Source organism: Brassica napus, chromosome A4 (assembly GCF_020379485.1).
Source record: "Brassica napus cultivar Da-Ae chromosome A4, Da-Ae, whole genome shotgun sequence".
NCBI classification, from domain to species: domain Eukaryota; kingdom Viridiplantae; phylum Streptophyta; class Magnoliopsida; order Brassicales; family Brassicaceae; genus Brassica; species Brassica napus.
Window position 1 is genome coordinate 17998006 of NC_063437.1, and position 19508 is coordinate 18017513.

Genomic DNA, 19508 nt, shown 5'->3' on the forward strand with positions numbered 1-19508 from the left:
GTCAAACTTAGACATGGTATTTAGTCATTGGTTCAGTTTACTTTAGCATGCCAAAACATGCTAAGAGCATCTCTAATTAGGCCTCGGCATTCGGGTATCTTTTCGGATATGAATAATATCCATTCGGGTATCAATTTTTTTTGGATTTTCAAAAATAGTTCCATTCGGATATTACAAAAAAACGGGTCGGGTTCGAGTTGGATCCGGGTGGGTTCGGATTTTATTCGAAGTAACCAAACTACTCAATTCAATTCAGGTATTTTATATCCAAATTACTCAAACTTATCTAAAATAACTTAAAAACCAAAAAATACTCAATTTATATTACTCGAATTGGTTATTTTTTGTCTGAAAGTAACCATATACATAATTTATTTGAGTGTTTTTAACCAAAAATCTATTTTTTTTATCTATAAATACTAAAAATAACTAATATATATGATTTATATTTTTAATTTTAGGTATTAATACTATTATAAATATAATTTAAAATACTATTATATATATTTATATGTTTGGATATGTTTGGATACTCATTCGGTTCTCGGTGCGGGCCGGGTTCGGTTTCGGTTTTTTTTGGGTTTTTCAAAAATGGTCTCATTCAGATATTTAGGCAGGATCCCATCGGGTCGGGTACCCTATTTTTTGGGTCGGTTCGGGTATGGATATTATGCCCAGCCCTATCTCTAATGGTGCTTTATTTTACACTTTTTGTTTTATTTTTTTATTTCATTGGTATTTCATTTTTTTTTTCATTTCTTCAAATTTTGAAGAATTTAACAGTGTTTCTTCAAATTTGAAGAAATATTGTTCAGTTCTTCATTTTTTTGAAGATAAACTCTTTTTTTTTTTTTTTTTTTTTTTTGTCAGCAAACAAACAGACTCATATAAACTCTGTGAACCAAAGTGGTAGCTCCGCATCCATATGGACTACAAATGAGGGTTGCTTTCTTGCACTGCGTGCTAGACTATCCGCCCTTGTGTTTAGCGTCCTTCTTATATGGATGAGCTCTGAGCTGTGGAAACTTCTTTGCAGGATCTTGATATCTTCCAAATAACTTGCAAATGCGGGCCATTCTTCGGGTTCAGAAACCATCTTCACCAACTGAGAACAATCTGTCGCAAAAGTAACATTATATTGTCTTAAGTTCCTCATACATTCCATTGCCCATATGAGCGCCTCTATCTCCGAGTGCAGTGGGGATTGACCCGCTCTAGTATTCCTTGCTCCCATCAGACTGTCAAAACCTTCTAGAGTACTACACCATCCTTGTCCCGAAAGCCGATCATTTTCCTTCCATGAACCATCCGTGAAACACCATCTACCAGAAATAGTGGGCAATGTCGCATCCACTACCATTCGGGTCTGATCAGACCCCTGTTCATTTTTAATTTGCGCCTCAGTCCAGAGGGCCGATTCTGTTTCCGCCAACTTGAGGGTATCGCGGGGATCAATATCCAAATTGCTAAAAACCTTATTGTTTCTTCCTTTCCATATATACCATAGAATCCATGCAAAATGATTATCTTCCATTGGTGGAGACACCCTCCAAAATAAATGATCCATATTTGCAAAAAGTGATTGCATGGGAAAAAAATCTGGATTTGAAGGAATCTGTGACAAAGCCCAAACCTGGATTGCCGGAGGACATTCAAAAAATACATGATTGATGGACTCCTCAGGTGCTCCACAGCGTGCACAGATCGTATCCCCTTGAATACCTCGAGACCTTAGATTTTTCTTTACCGCTATGCAACCGGTAACCAATTGCCAAAGAAAATGTTTTAACTTTGAAGATAAACTCTTTTATTGACAAACTAATCCTTAATCTTAAATTATTAATTTTATCTAATTGTATGTTAATAAAGAAGAATATGAAATGATTGATTTCTAAGAATTTTATGTTCGATTTAGAAGAATTTAAAATAAAATAAGTTCATTTTTTGTTTTACAATATATTTTTAATCATTTAAGAGATATATGTATTTAGTGTTTTTTATAAAATATTTTATTTATTTATTTATGTTATGTGTAATAATTGTATTATATAATAATTATTAATTTATAATAAATAGTAATTGAGTCTAACTAATGTTAAAACAAAACATATGAGTAAAATTAGTGAATTTGAAAAAGTATAAAGTGTTATTAATAATTAATTATAAAGTGGTGGTAGAATATATTTAGAATATTCCATTTTGAAGAAAATATGAAGCAAACCATTGGAGAGCATGTTTATTTATTTTTTTAAGAATTTCAAATTTTGAAGAAAAAAATAAAATCAACTATTGGAGATGTTCTAAGTAATGTAAGTTTGTCTCGGTTTGAGAATGCATTTTTAAATACAGTGGATTATTTATCCACTAAAATATAGCTACTACTACACATGAATTTGTCAATATATTCTTCAAAACGATTTACTGCATGCTAGAAAGTAGGTAAAACTAGAAAAGAAAAAGATAAAAGGGGCACAATGAAATAAAAGGAAATCCGAAAACGGCATAGTTTTGCGTGTAAAGGAAGAGAAGACAGTTCTAGCATCCAAAGTTGCATTGACCATCATTTTCTTACTCTTCCCTCATCTTACTATCTCAATCCTTTTATCCATTTTGATAGTAACAAACTAATAATATATTGGGCCATTTCGCTGAAAATACAAGGAACGAAAGATATTTAGGTTTCATAGCGGTTAACTTTTTATTTGGGTATGGTGATAAAGGCGTGGTGGGGAACTTACCATTTTGTCCCCGACGTCGAATATCAATCAAATCACATTGTGTGTCAGGAAACTCTGATGAAAGCGACGTTTTGGACATACGTATAGGGTTAGTTTTGGGCATAAGTCTATTGTAAACAGGAGCAGATATCAACTTTTCCAATCACCTAAATTATCTTTCTAACGTGTATAGAGGATGCAATTACTCTAATATATTTTTCTTTTATAATTCACTAATCATATACATTTAAAATATCGGTTTACATATACTCAACAGTAAATAGAGTTTTAGTGAGCATAACTTGTAGAAAATGGAGAAAGCAAAGTCAGTGGTTTTACAACCATAATACAAAAGAGCTTCCTTTAGGCCCATAAACAAAGCGCCAAGTGTCAGTTTTTTAAGCTATTTAAAAAGCTCTTATTACCGACGTACATTTTACCTTTTCTACAAGTTACATTTGAATAATAAGGCAAAAGAGATGGTAGCCACACTTTTTTTTCTCTGTGCGCAAACAAATAACTATAACCAACACTTTGTTTTCTTAAATTTGTTAAAGAGTTAAAACGTTATTAATTTTCGCCTTGGAAAAGATCCTATGCCTTTTAGCTTTGTAAGCTTCCAAAGCCAAACTCCTCCTTGCTTAAGCAACCTAGCTATTTCAATTGTTTAAAATTCAACCAATTCAGAAAGTATTTTGTGGGACAACCACTCGTCACCGAAGAACTTCCCAGCAAATTCAAAATGGGCTTCGTAGGCCCACAAAGTAAACCTTCCAAATAATTTATCGTTAATTATTAGCCAGAAATAATCTTTAGAAAATAAAATAATGAATGATGAAACAGAGAGGTTCGGACAATTTCGTAGTTGCAGAGTCATGGTAGCTCCGCTGACTCTACCAAGTCGTCCTCGCTTCCGTATTCATTAGCTTCAGTTCAACTTTTTCTCGGTCAAATACAGAAACGGGTTGAGACACAACGAGTTCTGTTGCTGTCGGGAAGTGAGAAATGTCTCCGAGCAACAAAGAAACTGTCTTGACTCTGTTTCTAGCGTTGACCATGGTGGTCAACGTTGTTTCAACAAGATTCTTCGTGGAGAAGAGCAGCGTGACGGTCCTTAACTCCTGGGAAATGAAAGCTAAGCACGACGCAGCCATAGCAAACTTTGGCATCCCAAGTCACGGCGGTTTCATGATCGGCTCCGCCGTGTACGCAGGCCAAGGCGCTTACGGATGCGATCCGTTGAACGAAACCTTCAAACCCAAGTCTCCTTATCCCACCATCCTCATCATTGATCGTGGAGGTAAACTTGTTTTTTTTTTTTTAAATCAAGAATTAAATTGAAACTTGATTTAACCTTAACATAGCACTAAGTCATGTTTTTAGTGTCAAGATTAGCACACAAAGGAATTTTTTTTTTAGAAAATAACATATTAAAATATTTTATATTTGAGTTTTGATTTAGTGATAATGATTTTATGTTTAATATGAATCTGTAAAGTTTGATGACAAAAAAAAAAAAATTTCGGGGTAGGGTGGGATAAGAATTTAGGAGTTAGAGTAATTTAATGTTTTCATGGTATATTTAGGCTATTTTGGGATTTGGATGCTATTTTTTGATAAAGTTTAAAATGTGCTATTTTGGAAATTTTTCTTTGAAAGTTTAATATTTGAGGGTAATTGAATCCAACTCTATCCTCTTTTCGTTTTAGTGTGTAACTATGCTTTGAAGATATGGAACGGGCAACAAGCCGGTGCAGCGGCTGTTTTGTTAGCAGATAACATTGTTGAGCCATTGATAGCAATGGACTCACCAGAGGAATCTCAACATGAAGATCCTGACTTAATAGAAAAAATCAAGATCCCATCAGCTTTGATCCTACACTCTTTCGGAGGTAGCCTCAAGAAAGCTCTTAACAAAGGCGAAGAAATAATTTTGAAGATAGACTGGAGTGAGACTATACCAAACCCTGATGAGAGAGTTGAGTATGAGCTATGGGCTAACACCAATGATGAATGTGGTGTACACTGCAATGAACAGATGAGTTTCATTAAAAACTTCAAAGGAACGGCTCAGATTCTTGAAAAAGGTGGTCATGCTTTGTTCACACCTCATTACATTTCTTGGTTTTGTCCCCAAGAGCTTCGACTTAGCAGGCAGTGCAAGAGTCAGTGTATAAACCAAGGGAGGTACTGTGCTCCTGACCCTGAGCTAGACTATGAAGATGGATATAATGGGAAAGACGTTGTTTATGAGAATCTGAGACAGTTATGTGTTCATAAAGTAGCTAAGGGGAAGAATAGTTCTTGGGTGTGGTGGGATTATGTGACTGATTTTAACATCAGGTGTTCTATGAAGGAGAAGAAATATAGTAAAGAATGTGCACAGACTGTTGTGGAATCTCTCGGTATACAATCTTTTCCATCTCTTTGCTTTAGTAGTTTCAGTGGTCTTTGCTTGACTGTTTTTTAATCAGGTTTGTCTCTTGAGAAGATCAAGAAATGCATTGGTGATACTGATGCTGATGTAGAGAATGAAGTTCTAAAAGCTGAGCAAGCTTTTCAGGTTTGTGGTATCTTCAGATTTACCAAGCTATTTGTTATATCTTTTTTCTTGACATTTTGAAGCACAGTTAGGCCAAGAGAAGCGTGGAGTTGTCACAATCTTTCCAACATTGATCATCAACAATTCTCAGTATCGCGGTAAGCTTTGCCTTCTCATGGATCATCACAAAGTTTAAAGACTAAATCTGTTTGATGCTTAGGTAAGCTGGAGAGAACCTCGGTGTTGAAGGCTATATGTTCAGGATACAAGGAGGGAACTGAACCTTTGATATGTTTGAGTACAGGTCAAGTCACTTCCCTCGAGTAAGCTAGCTAGTGAAGAACATACTAAAAACCATTCTTCTTGCTCCATTCTAAAACAGATATAGAGACCAATGAATGTCTTGTGGCAAATGGTGGATGTTGGCAAGATAAAATCTCTAATATAACGGCTTGCAAGGTACAGTGTGAAGAAGCTACATACCAATGTTTTTACCGGTTTATATTATCTCTTCTTTATGTATTACATGGATTTTATTAGGATACATTCAGGGGAAGAGTATGTGAGTGTCCTGTTGTCAATGGTGTTCAGTATAAAGGAGATGGTTATATCTCCTGCAAGCGTATGTTCTTCAAACTTCTTCTTATGATATATCTCATTGCAGATTTTACTATAATAAAAAGTCATTTTCATGTTACTGATACAGCTTATGGACCTGCGAGATGTTCAATGAACGAAGGAGGCTGCTGGTCTGAAACTAGAAATGGTCTAAATTTTTCTGCTTGTTTGGTTAAGTGACTACTTCTTTTATTCCATTTGTTATGAGAATTTTGTAACTGTTTCTTACTAAGTGTATGTTTTTGATTCAATTTAGAACTCAGAGACATCAGGTTGCCGTTGCCCTCTAGGCTTCCATGGAGATGGTCTGAAATGCGAAGGTGAAAATTTATCATTGTAAAATCGAGATTTGTTGACATTTTCTCTGACCAGTTTTTTAATTGTTTCATAAGCAGACATTGATGAATGCAAAGAGAAATCAGCTTGTCAATGTGATGACTGCAAATGCAAGAACAGTTGGGGAGGATATGAATGCAAATGCTCCAACAATAGTCTCTATCTGAAAGAACAAGACACTTGTATTGGTATGTGGAAAACATGTAAACTATTTTTTTCAGATATTTTCAAAGCAAATCTCAAAGTTTACATCCACAATGGCTTGTGCAGAGAGAATAAGTAGATCAAGAAGCAGATGGTTCTTCATAATTGTGGTTATAACCGCCATTGCAGGCATCTCCTTAAGTTCTTATATATTCTACAAGTACCATATTCAGGTAATGTTCACTTTGCTACTTGTGAAGTTTCTTTTATATGCATCATCATTCATCAAACTCTAATTATCATTTTTCTATCTTCATAAAAATTACGATGCAGGCTTACATGGACTCAGAGATAGTGTCTGTTATGTCTCAGTACATACCACTAGATAGCCGAAACATTCATCAAGACTCGAACCAAATAGAGAACTGTAATCTTCTGTAATGAAGAGTACTGAATCTTGGTTGGAATATTGTTGAATGGGTAAAGCGTTTTTTTTTTGTCAAGAATCAAAAATTTTGAGGCCTTAATCTATTGTTCTGGAAGTTAGTAGTTACATGCAATATCAAAAACTTTAAAAAAATTAAAAAAACAGTTATATGCTTTCATTGAGAGTTGAACTCAAGACCTCCCGCTTACTAAACGGGTGCTCTAACCAACTGAGCTATGAAAGCATTTGGATGAGGTTGTCACTAAATTATATTTCTTTTTGTTTTACCAAAGTCCTCTAACTAACGAAGCTACTGTTCTGTTTCATATCTGTTCTAATCAAAAGTCCTCATCTTTATGTGTATCCAGAGGAAATGAATTTTTTTAACGTTTTTACCTCTGCATGTTACAGAGATGACATGGAGAAAGCTTGAAAACAGAATAATATTAGAGTGGTTTTATTCAAACAAGAGACTTATAACATTTTTTCTTCACTAATTTTCATAGCTTCTACGACCTTGGCACGATTTGCTGATGAGCCATATCGAAAGTTGCATGAAGACCAAACAAAAAATAGTACAGCAACATAACTAAAGTGCAAACCCCAAACCTTACAAAAGCCTGAGCTTCCAAAGACCCCATGAGAAATATATTCGTTGCGATTGATAAGCATGGGATCCACGGGACCAACGGTACGCCCCACACTTTAGGACTTCTTTGCTGAGGAACAAAGAACACGATCCCCAAAGTTCCCATGAACCAGAAAGGAACTGTTATTGTGTAACCTATCCATGACCCCTTGAGATTCATTCCCCAATAAGCTGAAGTACACATTGAAGAAATCACAACGATCAAGATGCAAATGATAAGCTTAAGAAGATCAGCTCTTGGAGTAACTTCTCTCACGTAGTATCTCCTCACGAGTAATGCGAGAGGTATCATTGTGAAGATGAAGAGAGTGCTTATCGATAAGAGGCTCGCCAAAACATCTAAACCTGAAAAGAAAGCAATGAGAGCACTTGGGATTGTTACAAGGAGGTTAGCGTTTATCGGTGTTCCGGTTTTGGGATGGACGAGAGCAAATAGAGGAGGGATCATGTGTGTCCTTGCGATATGAGTAACGTATCTCGCTTGTCCCAATGCTCCTACTAATAGTACTGTGGTCATCCCTTTGAGAGCACCAAGAGCCACCAAGTACTTTCCCCACTTCATTCCAACGCTCTGAAACGCTACGGAGTAAGCTGCGTTTGGATCTATATCTGTGTACTTCTGCATCATGCTCAAGGCTAATGCCATTAAACAGTAAATAACCGTGATTATCGACATCGAACCGAGCAAACCGACCGGTATGTCTTTCGATGGATTCTTGGTCTCTTCAGCCATTGTTGCTATGCTATCAAACCCTGTGTATGCAAAGTACACGACTGCGGCGGCACGGAACACTCCCTCGGGTCCATAAGGCAAGAATGGAGTCAGATTCGAGGCGTCGGCGTGGATAAAACCGGCTATTATGACGAAAAGTATTACAATAGTGTTGACAGCTGAAGCTATCCAGTTGAGTAGTGAAGTCTTTCTGGTGCTTATAGACGCGATTGTAGCTGAAGCTGCTATAACCACGACGGCTATCGGGTCTAGGAGGTTAAAACCGGGGCTAAGAGTGTCGGTTTTAACCCGAAGATTGTCCGGGTTTCGGTTCAGAAGAGTGGCGAAATATGAAGTCCATGCTCTACCAACAGCTGCAGTTCCAACTACACCCTCAAGAAGTATGTTTCCGGCAGTGATGAAGGCCGCGAAATCGCCTAGCTCGATCCTTAAATAGGCGAACGAGCCGCCAGCCACGGGGACTTCCACGGAGAACTCAGTGTAGCAGAAGACAGAGAGCATAGCGGAGAAACCCGAAACAACATAGGACAGTACTATAGCTGGTCCTGCTTCTTCACGAGCTTCTTGGCCTGTCAAGACGAAGATTCCAGCTCCGACCACTGACCCGAACCCAAACCAGACAAGATCCCACCACGTGAGACACCGTTTCATCTCGTTCTCGCTCTGTTTCCTGAGCTCGACACGCTCGGTCTCATCGTCAGACCTACTAACCAACCGGTTCTTGAACCGTGAACATGTCTGAGACAGAGCGGCTCTGTAACTGCCAAAGCTCTGGAAAGATTCTTCGGGAAAGAAATCTCTCTTGCTCCATCTCCAGTAACCTCTCTCCTCACCCTCCATTATCTCTCTCTCTATGCTTCAAAGCTTTGTTAAGAGAAGAGACTAGCTAAGACAGTGCAACCAAACTCTGTTCCATTTTTGACTAGTCGAAGACGTCTCCGACAGTTCTTTGTACTGATGCAACCTCTTTTGTCCGTTTCTCGATAGTCGATACTGTCCTCAACTAGTGGATTCAATTATGGAGTCTCCCCCCACTTGTTAGACTTGCTGTCCGTCATCTATGCAAACTTTCATTTTCTACTAGGGATTAACCCGGGCTACGCCCGGGATTTTTATTATTTTTCTAATTTAAGTTGTTAAATTATTTATATTTAAGGTATGATATATATATTTATATAAATGTTAAGATGCATGTCATAATTAAAATTTATTTTTAAATTTTAACACGTTAAATTAACATATTTTTTACTATTTAAATATCTTTTTTGTAATTTTGTTGGCGATCTAGTTATCATATTTAGCAAAACTATCCGTTGAGTGTTGAAATAAATGTTTTAGATATTTAATTAAACTGTAGAGTATTTTCGGATCGACCACATGCTCAACAATCGATCCATCCGTAAAAAGATGGTCGATCTCCTTGGCCAGGTAAGTACAATTTTAGCAAAAATATCTTTGATTTTCAAATATTAAGTATATAACTATTCTTTTGAATATTGGTTTTTTGAATTGTATTTTTGATTAAATTATTGTATTATAATGTTTATGTAAATATTTTTTGATGTTTGAATTTGTGTTGTTCATATACTTAACCTAGATGATATTGCTGTTTAACAATTTATTGTTTTCTGGATATAGAAAATAATGATATATCAAAACATATCTAATACTTGTTAAATGATAGTATAATGTAAATTACTTCCATTATTTGAAAATAACAATTTGTTGTTTTTATTTTTGTTTTTAATCAGAAATTATTTTTATTTAAAAACATCATTCATATATAATATAATAGTTTAAGTTTGGAAGATTAATCTATATATATAAATTTATGTATATTTTAAAAAAAAATAATTTAAGATATTATATATTGAGTAACTGAATAAAAGCTGAATTTCTTATCTTGAAAATCAAATATTTATAGTTTTGTCTTCATGTTATACTCACCAGTCCATAATTGATATTTATAACTCAGTATGTTTTTTAAAAAACTTAGTTTTAAGTAATAAATAAATTTAATAAATTAAATTCATCCCCTATAATGTGCTGTAAACTATATTTAAAAACTCTCTAAAATTATATTTTAAGCATAATATTACTATTATTTAATTTAAGTTATTTTAAGCATAATATATGCTAAACCATCTTAAATTATATTTACAATAGGACCATCCTAAACCGGTTAATAAACCAAAAACAATACTAAACCAACATGAACCAATACCTGATTCGGCGAGGAAGGAAGTGTTTCGGGATAAACGCTTGAATGGTTATTAACTGTAATGGTTTGATCATGAAAGAGTTAGTATGAATATTAACAATAAAATTATGGATTAGATTAATTTAAATTTGTAAGAATATCTTTGAGTCTAAGAAAAGCAATTCAATTCCCATGAATAAGTTTGGCTTTTGGAAGTTGCGGGTTTTCCAACAATAAATCCACCTAACAAAAAGTTTGTTGTTATAAAAAATCTCCTTCAAGGTCATTAAAGGTTTTTGGGACGGCAATATTTTATGGTGGAACCATTTTTTTGCTCGAGTGCTATGAAGTTTTTTTTGATAGTGTGAGGTTGATGTTGATAGAATAATGAGTTTTATAGAGACTTTCTTGATGTAAAACTATATTTTTTTTGTTTAATGTGGTATTTTCATTTTTTACATAATTTACTACCATTTTAAGATAGATGTCCATTTTATTTAATGTACTCTTTCCATTTTTTTGAAAACTGTGCATTTACTTATTATTGTATATATAATTCATATATTTATATATTTATAATATTTACTTATTATTTATTTTTCTATATATTTTGTATTTCTCTTTCTTATATTTTATATTTTGTTAATATCTATATTTTATATTTTAAGATATATGTTTAAATTTTAATGTATTTTTCCATTTTTAATGTAAAACGGCAATGTTTAATAGAAGAACTGGACAAATTGTCAAATAGTTATATTTATGTTTTTTTCTTTTTTTATAAAATGGTAATGTTACATTATGGAGATAAACCGTTTTTTTTTGTGAAAAATGGTAATCTTACATATGTTTAATGTTGTTTTTCCATTTTTTATGTTGTATGTTTACATATTATTTTTAAAAATGTAAAATAGTAATCTTACATATGTTTAATGTAGTATTTCCATTTTTATGTCGTATGTTTACATATATTTATTATTTTCGAAATTATATATAATGTTTTTTGAATTTTTTTTATAAAACGGTAATGTTACATTATGGAGATAAGCCGTCTTTTTTTCAAGTGAAAAATGGTAATCTTACATATGTTTAATGTAGTTTTTTTCATTTTTTATGCTGTATGTTTAAATATTATTTATAATTTTCGAAAATTAGTAATATTAAAATGTAAAACTATATTTTATGCCACGTGTCATCTTTCGGAAGAAGTTTTTTTTGCTTATGTGGACGCTCTATGGAGCCTCAAGATTATATAGCAAATTACATGAGTTCATGGGTGTATCTACGCCAATTACTCTATATTTAATGTAGTATTTTCATTTTTTATGTTGTATGTTTACATATTATTTATTATTTTCGAAATTATATATAATGTTTTTTTTTACAAAATAGTAATGTTACATTATGGAGATAAACCGTCTTTTTTTAGTGAAAAATGGTAATCTTACATATGTTTAATGTTGTTTTCCATTTTTTATGTTGTATGTTTACATATTATTTTTTAAAATAAAAATGTAAAATAGTAATCTTACATATGTTTAATGTAGTATTTCCATTTTTATGTTGTATGTTTACATATATTTATTATTTTCGAAATTATATATAATGTTTTTTGACTTTTTTTTTATAAAACGGTAATGTTACATTATGGAGATAAGCCGTCTTTTTTTCAAGTGAAAAATGGTAATCTTACATATGTTTAATGTAGTTTTTTTCATTTTTTATGCTGTATGTTTAAATATTATTTATAATTTTCGAAAATTAGTAATATTAAAATGTAAAACTATATTTTATGCCACGTGTCATTTTTCGGAAGAAGTTTTTTTTGCTTATGTGGACGCTCTATGGAGCCTCAAGGTTATATAGCAAATTACATGAGTTTATGGGTGTATCTACGCCAATTACTCTATATTTAATGTAGTATTTCTATTTTTTATGTTGTATGTTTACATATATTTGTTATTTTCGAAATTATATATAATGTTTTTTGTTTTTTTTATAAAACGGTATTATTACATTATGGAATTAAGCCGTCTTTTTTTTTAAAGTGAAAAATGGTAATTTTACATAGGTTCAATGTAGTTTTTCTATTTTTTATGTTGTATGTTTCATATTATTTATAATTTTTGAAAATTAGTAATATTAAAATGTAAAACTATATTTTATGCCACGTGTCATCTTTCGGGAGAATTTTTTTCGCTGATATGGACGCTCTATGGAGCCTCAAAAAGTCCCTTTTATTGGTAATATTACATTATGGAATTAAGCCGTCTTTTTTTTTTAAAGTGAAAAATGGTAATTTTACATATGTTCAATGTAGTTTTTCTATTTTTTATGTTGTATGTTTCATATTATTTATAATTTTTGAAAATTAGTAATATTAAAATGTAAAACTATATTTTATGCCACGTGTCATCTTTCGGGAGAATTTGTTTTGCTGATGTGGACGCTCTATGGAGCCTCAAAAGGTCTCTTTTATTAGTAAGGATTTCCGGCAGCTGTAATATTTTTCTAAATTGCGGTAACGTTGAGGCATTGGTAAAATATCTAAATCCAAAATCCAAAGCGTTAAACCCTATCCGATCCATAAAAGACATGCGTAATATTGTTGAAATTGTGAATAGCTTAAATGGTTAAGTCAGTTATAAGAGATCTTTATTTAAAAGATTTCAAATTGTGGGACTACACGGTTTATATTCAAATACTAAAATTTATATTTATAAATTTAAATAAATTTGTTACTTTTGGATAATCAATATCTATTTTCCGTTTAGAAATTTTTAAATTTTTTGATTACTTTCAAATATTTTCGCATATGTTTGAATATAAACATCTGGTTTCTAATCCGATCCAAACTAGAACAAAAAAGTCATTTGATCTTTGTATTTTAGACTATTTAGTTCATTTTATAATTGTATTGAGTTATCTCATAGATTCAAACAAATTTGGTTATTTTCATTTACATTTAGATTTTTATAAATGGACTAGATATGTTACAAAAAAAAAAAAAATGGACTAGATAACTTTTGTTGACAAAAAAAAAGGACTAGATAACTTTTTGGCTCTTTCGGATGTGACCTAATCGACCCAAACCCAAAAAATACCGATCATCCTTGATCGGTACCAATTTCCTAAATTTTGAAATACCCAAAATGTCTGACCCAAATCCGGTTCGATACCCGAATGTCCGAGGCCAAGTTAAAAACATAATTTTAATACGTATACTTAATACCAAAATCACTTTCAAAAGTGTCAGGATGGCCGAGTGGTCTAAGGCGCCAGACTCAAGTTCTGGTCTTCGAAAGAGGGCGTGGGTTCAAATCCCACTTCTGACAATTTTTTTCTTTCAAAAATTGTCATGCTGGTCAAACGGCGTCGTTTTCGTATAAAGTAAATTAGTAATCCTTTATTTGGGGCTGATTGAGAAGTCATTACTTTTACGTGGGTCATTTTGCAAATTCATCAAATTCATCAAACCTTTACAATCAGATTTCGGAAAAACCCTAAATGATCAACGGAGAAGATGAAGAAGGGAAGTTTCTCGATCGTCCGTCAGGTTTTCCAGCGCCGTTTCTCCACACTCCGATCGTCGCGACCCTCCGCGTTGTCCAGTTCCGCCCGATCGCTTATCGTGTCCCCAAGCTCAACGCCGTCGCAGATCCCTAGAAACTCGTTGTTACCTGCCTCCACCTTCGTCTCGTCCATCGAATCTAACTTCTCCACCACTTGTTTTCTTCCCAGCACGAGAAGCCTCTGTTCATCAGCTGGAGGTAATCTCTCAATCGAGTATATGATCTAGGCGTCGTGTTTGCAACCATTTTATGATTAGGCGTTGTTTCTAGATCGAGTAAGTTATCTAACGGCCACATACGTACTTTGAAAAATTTCGATTTATAGGTGGAAATGGTGTTGTTGTAGTGAAGTCAGAAGAAGAGTTCATCAATGCTATGAGCAAAGCTGAAGGTAAAATTGCTCATCATGTGCAACTTTGCTGCTTATGTTGTCCTCTTAAATGTTATTTGTATTATCTCTAGGTGGATCTTCACCGTCGATCTTCTACTTCACTGCCGTCTGGTGTGGACCATGTATGTTGTTGTTGTTTTTTTTTGGGTTATGTATAGATGTTTTCATTGCGAGTGGGTTTATGAGTTGGTTGACTTCAGGCAGGTTTATTGCTCCTGTGATAGAGGAGCTTAGTAAACAGTATCCTGATGTAACAACCTATAAGATCGACATTGATGAGGTATGTATCTCTATTTTTAATTGGGTTTCAGTTAAATTATTCATAGAACATGAGTGTTTGACAATGTGTTTGCGATTGAGTTAGCGAGTAAATGATTTGAGCTTCATTTTCCGCTCTTTGCACAATCTTGTCTTTGTAGGGTGGACTTTCAAACACTCTCAGCAAGCTGAGTATCACGGCTGTGGTGAGCTTCTTTCCAAAAATAACATACCATTTAGCAGGAAACGCGTATATATATACAAGCAATTTTGATTTGTCTTCTGAACATTTTATGGTGCAGCCAACACTGCAGTTCTTTAAAGAAGGCTCGAAAAAGGGTGAGATTGTGGGGGCAGATGTTGCGAAGCTGAAGAATCTCATGGAACAGCTCTACAAGTGAATTTCAATAGTTGCACAACTTGGAACGTGCAAGAGTGTAGTTTAAGAAACTATCCCTGTCCAATAAAATCAGGGGCTAAGTATTTGGTTCTTCTTTGTTTCACAATTTGCCCAGTGTTGGGGTGATATTGTTTTGTTGAGAGCCCCGTGTGTGGTCTTCTCCAGATATGAGTAGATTGAATCATATGATTTAATTAGAGAATTGAAATGGGAATCTCTTGAAATATGGGTCTCTTCTGACAAATTATCTACTATTTTTTTTTTTCAGTTATGTAATTAATATAAAGTAGTTTATGAAAGTTAATCCTAAATGAGCTAAATTAGACCAACAAATGGGTCGTAAAACAACTAAAACAAAACACAAGAAATGCAAAGTTTGAAGTGGTCCTTTTGAACAGCATCAGGGATTCTCAGGTACTAAAATTAGCAAGGCCCTGTTCGTTTGTACATCTCGAAGATGCATCCAGATGGTTCATCTAGATGTCTTATCCAGATGCTCCATCTGGGTGTTGTTCGTTTCTTCATTTCGTCCATGCATCCAGATGAATCATCTGAATGCAACTATGTTCGTTTGCTTCTCATTTTTTAACTTCCATCTGCATCCAGGTGGACTTGTTAATAAAATGACTAAAATCTAAATTTTTACGTTTCGGCGAAAAAATAGCATTTTTATGATTTTGGTTGAAAATATTTTTGTGGTTTTTGAGGAAATATGTGTGTTTTCGCGAAAAAGTGCATTTTTATGGTTTTGGCGGAAAAATACGTTTTATGGGTTTGGCGGAAAAATACATTTTTGCGGTTTGGACGGAAAAAGTGTGTTTTGAAGTATTGGCGGGAAAGTATTTTGACGGGAAAACACATTTTTCCGGTTTTGGCGGAAAAATACATTTTTTCGATTTTGGCGAGAAAATGCGCTTTTTCGGTTTTGGCGGATAAATATGTTTTCCGGTTTTGGCGGGAAAATATGTTTTCCGGTTTTGGCGGGAAAATGTGTTTTCCGGTTTTGGCGGGAAAGTAAGTTTTTTTTCAGGTTTTTACGGGAAAATACATTTTTCCGGTTTTGGCGGGAAAATACATTTTTTCGATTTTGGCGGAAAAATACATTTTTCCGGTTTTGCTGGGAAAATGCGTTTTCCGGTTTTGGCGGGAAAATTTCATTTTTCTGGTTTTGGCGGTAAAATACATTTTTCCGGTTTTGGCGGAAAAATGCATTTTTCCGGTTTTGGCGGAAAAATGCATTTTTTCCGATTTTGGCGGAAAAATGCATTTTTCCGGTTTTGGCGGGAAAATGCATTTTCCGGTTTTGGCGGGAATATACGTTTTCCGGTTTTGGCGGGAAAAAAATACGTTTTCCGGTTTTGGCGGGAAAAAATATGTTTTCCGGTTTTAGCGGGAAAATGTGTTTTCCGGTTTTGGCGGGAAAATGCGTTTTCCGGTTTTGGCGGGAAAATGTGTTTTTCGGTTTTGATGGGAAAATTCCTTTTTCCGGTTTTGGCGGAAAAATTCTGTTTTCCGGTTTAGGCGGGAAAATTGTGTTTTTTATGGTTTTGGCGAGAAAATGCATTTTTTTTTGTTTTGGCGAGAAAATGTGTTGTTCCCGATTTTGGCGGGAAAATATTTTTTGCGGTTTTGGCTGGAAAATGCTTTTGGAGTTTTGGCGGGAATATGCGTTTTTTGGGTTTTGGTCGAAAAGTGTGATGTTACTAGTTTAGCCGAAAAATGTGTTTTAATGAAAATGTGGGTTTTATGTTTTTTGCGGAAAAATGCATCTTGCGGTTTTGAGGGGAAAGTGTGTTTTTCCGTTTTTGCGAGAAAATGCATTTTTTGGTTATAGCGGAAAAATGTTTTTGCAAAAAAATAGAATTTACGTTTTAAAAATAATATTTTGATTTTAAAAGGTCTTTTTTGTCATTTATCATTTTGGACTGAACTAGATGCATCTGCATCCAGATGCACCATCAAGATTCACCTTCATTTGGGTGAGAATTTGAGATGAGTTTTTAAAAATTCAGCTGGGTGATCCATCTGGATGTAGCATTATAATGCACTAAACGAACATCGATTTGCATCTTCACCCAGATGGATCACCTGCGTGAGCAAACGAACAGGGCCCAACTCTGCTTTTGCGTGTCTGAGAACTCAAATTTTAACAGCTCTCTTACTTATTTTTCTATCAACAAAAAAAAATCAGTTTGACTGACAGTACATGAACGCTTTTTTTACACTTTTAGGGAGCCCTTTTCGAAGTTAATGGTGAAGGCGAAACACTTTGAAAAGTAGAGAGAGAGATAGAGGAGGAAGTAGAAACTGAAGAGTGCTTTTGACTGGGATAAAGAAAGAAGAAGTTGTAGAAGAGGAGAGACAGAGAGATGGATATGAACAATTGGTTTGATAGAGTTAAAGAAGACCGAAAGAATTTGAGCTTCTCCAAGACATTTGCTTGTGCAGATTTGTCCTCTGAATGCATGGTAACTCTTTCTAACTTCTAAATCTCACCATGTTTTTAAACATTGTGATTGTCTTGATAGCTGGTAGGAATCTTTTGTCTTTCTTTCTTTAATGTTTAATGGGGTTCAAGTTAAGGGTTTAATCTTCTGGTTATCTTTGAAAGATCAAAATCTGTTGGATCTCTTAAATACTTACGTTCTTTGTGCTTCACATGTTGTTTCTTTGGTGCTTAGTGGGGTCTCACCGTTTAATCTTTAGGTTTCAAAGTGTTTAAAAAGATAATTGGTGTTTAATAGATCTGTTATTCATAAGAGGCAATTTGATAATATTGAGGTGACATGTTGAAACTTTGTCCTTCAGATTTTTGATATAATTTTGTTTCACATTCTATCAGAGAACGTTTCCTTTCGACTTGATGAAAAGTCTCCCAAAAGAAGACTTGTCCAACAAGATGGTGATAATAGCAAAGTGGGGAAGCTCTTGGGAAGTAGACATCTCCAAGAACCCAAGATTCTACTACATGGAGAAGTCTGGGTGGAACCAGTTTGTGAGAGACAATGCCTTGGGCAAAAACGAGTTTGTCACCTTTACTCACAAAGGATCGATGTGCTTCGACGTGAACATCTACGGGAAGGATGAGAAGGAGATTGTCAGACCACCAACAATGGCTTCTTCTGGTAAGGCTTTCTTTACTTCTAATGATGTTTTTATGAAAGTGAGGAGATGGAGAGTTAAAAAAGAAAACTAAATTCTTGCCTTTTGCGATGAAAAACAGGTGGTATCAAGCAGGAACAAGGTGCATCCATGGAAGGAGTTGAGTTTGAAGCGACTGAGAAGAAAGCTGAAGAATCCAAGAAGAAGATCAAGATCAAGAAAGTGGTGAATTCTGTGGAAATAGGTGAATCTTCAAGAGGAGTAAAGAAGGTCAAGAGAGGAAGAGTGAGAGTGAAGAATGGTGTTCCAGAATTTGAGATCACCATAAAGAGATCAGGACTCGGACACGTGGTAAGATTTGATTTACAAAAGATAAGCATTAAAATCTGAATATTGGTGGTGATATGTGAATTATTATTTTCAGACAATCCCAAATCTTTTTAAGAAGCATATCCCGAATGAGCAAACGATGTTCACCATACACTCAAAAGGTAGCGGTGGTGGTTCGTGGGAGGTGTGGTGCTTGGTGAGGGAGGCTCAAGCAACCTTCTCAAGAGGATGGAGTAAATTGGCAAGAGAGTACCCTTTAGAGATTGGTGACAAGTGCACCTTACAGCTCATCAAACCCAACGAGTGTGTCCTCACTATCGACTCCAACAAGGCCAAAGAGGAGGAGATCACTGTCATTGATTGATTGATGAAATCATTATGTTAAAGTGTCTTTGACTTTTTATTATCTATGGAGAGACAATAACTTTAGCTAATCTGTGTTTCTTTCTTTCTTGCTTGTGTTTTTTTCCTCCACCACACTTTGCTCTATCTATCTGCTCATGAAACTTTTCTATATATATTATGCAAGTCGATGTTTCCCCCCAAGACTCTTTTTATCTTTAAATATGATGAATCTATATTGGCTAGAGACGGTATCAATTGCATCAAGTCGAACGCGTTCAAAACAATATTACATCACTTTCCCACTCTTGTTTTTGTTTTGGTGAGGTTTCTTGCCTACAACCAGAAACAAACTACATGAAACCACTACGTCTTCAGAGTCTCTTGGATGTTTTTATAAGAGCAAAACTGTAAAGCTGGGAGGGAACTTCTCTTCTGAAAAAAGACATTAATGGTAATCAATGAAACTAGTAGTGCAAGGAGAATCACATAAAAATAGGCACATACTTCCTTCAGTCTGCTTCCATAGCCATTCTGAAACCGCGGAATCATAAGCAGCAACATGCTGAAAGGCCTTCCAGGTAAGTTTTATGCGGAACTGTTGGTCGCACTGTCCTCCCTTTGAGATACTCCAGAACAGCTTGATAGTCCTATGAATGAGAACGTCTTTGTGGTTCGGTCCAAACAACATATAGAATTAGAAAATACAATTATTAATCTAGAAATGTACATAAGGAGTAAGTCTCA

The 19508-nt window shown here is 34.5% G+C and overlaps 4 protein-coding genes and 2 non-coding genes across 7 annotated transcripts; 4 read left to right on the forward strand and 2 right to left on the reverse strand.

Moving 5' to 3' along the window:
• Positions 1-3534: 3534 nt before the first annotated feature.
• LOC106447211 (vacuolar-sorting receptor 5) lies at positions 3535-6903 on the forward strand. The gene is made up of 12 exons (XM_048778476.1): positions 3535-4017; positions 4427-5122; positions 5192-5280; positions 5348-5417; positions 5480-5563; positions 5642-5718; positions 5800-5881; positions 5966-6048; positions 6134-6197; positions 6273-6401; positions 6484-6590; positions 6691-6903. The coding sequence occupies exons 1-12, from the start codon at positions 3723-3725 to the stop codon at positions 6796-6798; spliced, it is 1884 nt and encodes a 627-aa protein (XP_048634433.1). The 5' UTR covers positions 3535-3722; the 3' UTR covers positions 6799-6903.
• Positions 6904-6954: 51 nt separating this feature from the next.
• Positions 6955-7028, reverse strand: TRNAT-AGU. Its single transcript has one exon. It is a non-coding gene; the product is annotated as a tRNA-Thr (tRNA).
• A 182-nt stretch (positions 7029-7210) lies between these two features.
• On the reverse strand, positions 7211-9162 carry LOC106447210 (cationic amino acid transporter 5). Its single transcript, XM_013889081.3, has one exon. It carries the CDS (start codon positions 9004-9006, stop codon positions 7294-7296), a length of 1713 nt encoding a protein of 570 aa, XP_013744535.2. The 5' UTR covers positions 9007-9162; the 3' UTR covers positions 7211-7293.
• Positions 9163-13617: 4455 nt separating this feature from the next.
• On the forward strand, positions 13618-13701 carry TRNAL-CAA. The gene has a single exon. It is a non-coding gene; the product is annotated as a tRNA-Leu (tRNA).
• A 100-nt stretch (positions 13702-13801) lies between these two features.
• Positions 13802-15213, forward strand: LOC106447209 (thioredoxin O1, mitochondrial). 2 transcript variants are annotated; one of them, XM_013889080.3, is made up of 6 exons: positions 13802-14136; positions 14264-14329; positions 14401-14451; positions 14530-14609; positions 14749-14793; positions 14890-15213. In XM_013889080.3, exons 1-6 carry the CDS (start codon positions 13890-13892, stop codon positions 14986-14988), a joined length of 588 nt encoding a protein of 195 aa, XP_013744534.2. In that variant the 5' UTR covers positions 13802-13889; the 3' UTR covers positions 14989-15213. The 2 variants fall into 2 exon arrangements, with proteins under 2 accessions (XP_013744534.2, XP_048634434.1); XM_048778477.1 differs by having other exon boundaries at positions 13813-14136; positions 14401-14609.
• Positions 15214-16581: 1368 nt separating this feature from the next.
• LOC106448874 (B3 domain-containing protein At3g17010) lies at positions 16582-19182 on the forward strand. The gene is made up of 4 exons (XM_048778478.1): positions 16582-17455; positions 17830-18112; positions 18211-18440; positions 18514-19182. The coding sequence occupies exons 1-4, from the start codon at positions 17357-17359 to the stop codon at positions 18781-18783; spliced, it is 882 nt and encodes a 293-aa protein (XP_048634435.1). The 5' UTR covers positions 16582-17356; the 3' UTR covers positions 18784-19182.
• The last annotated feature ends 326 nt before the right edge of the window (positions 19183-19508 follow it).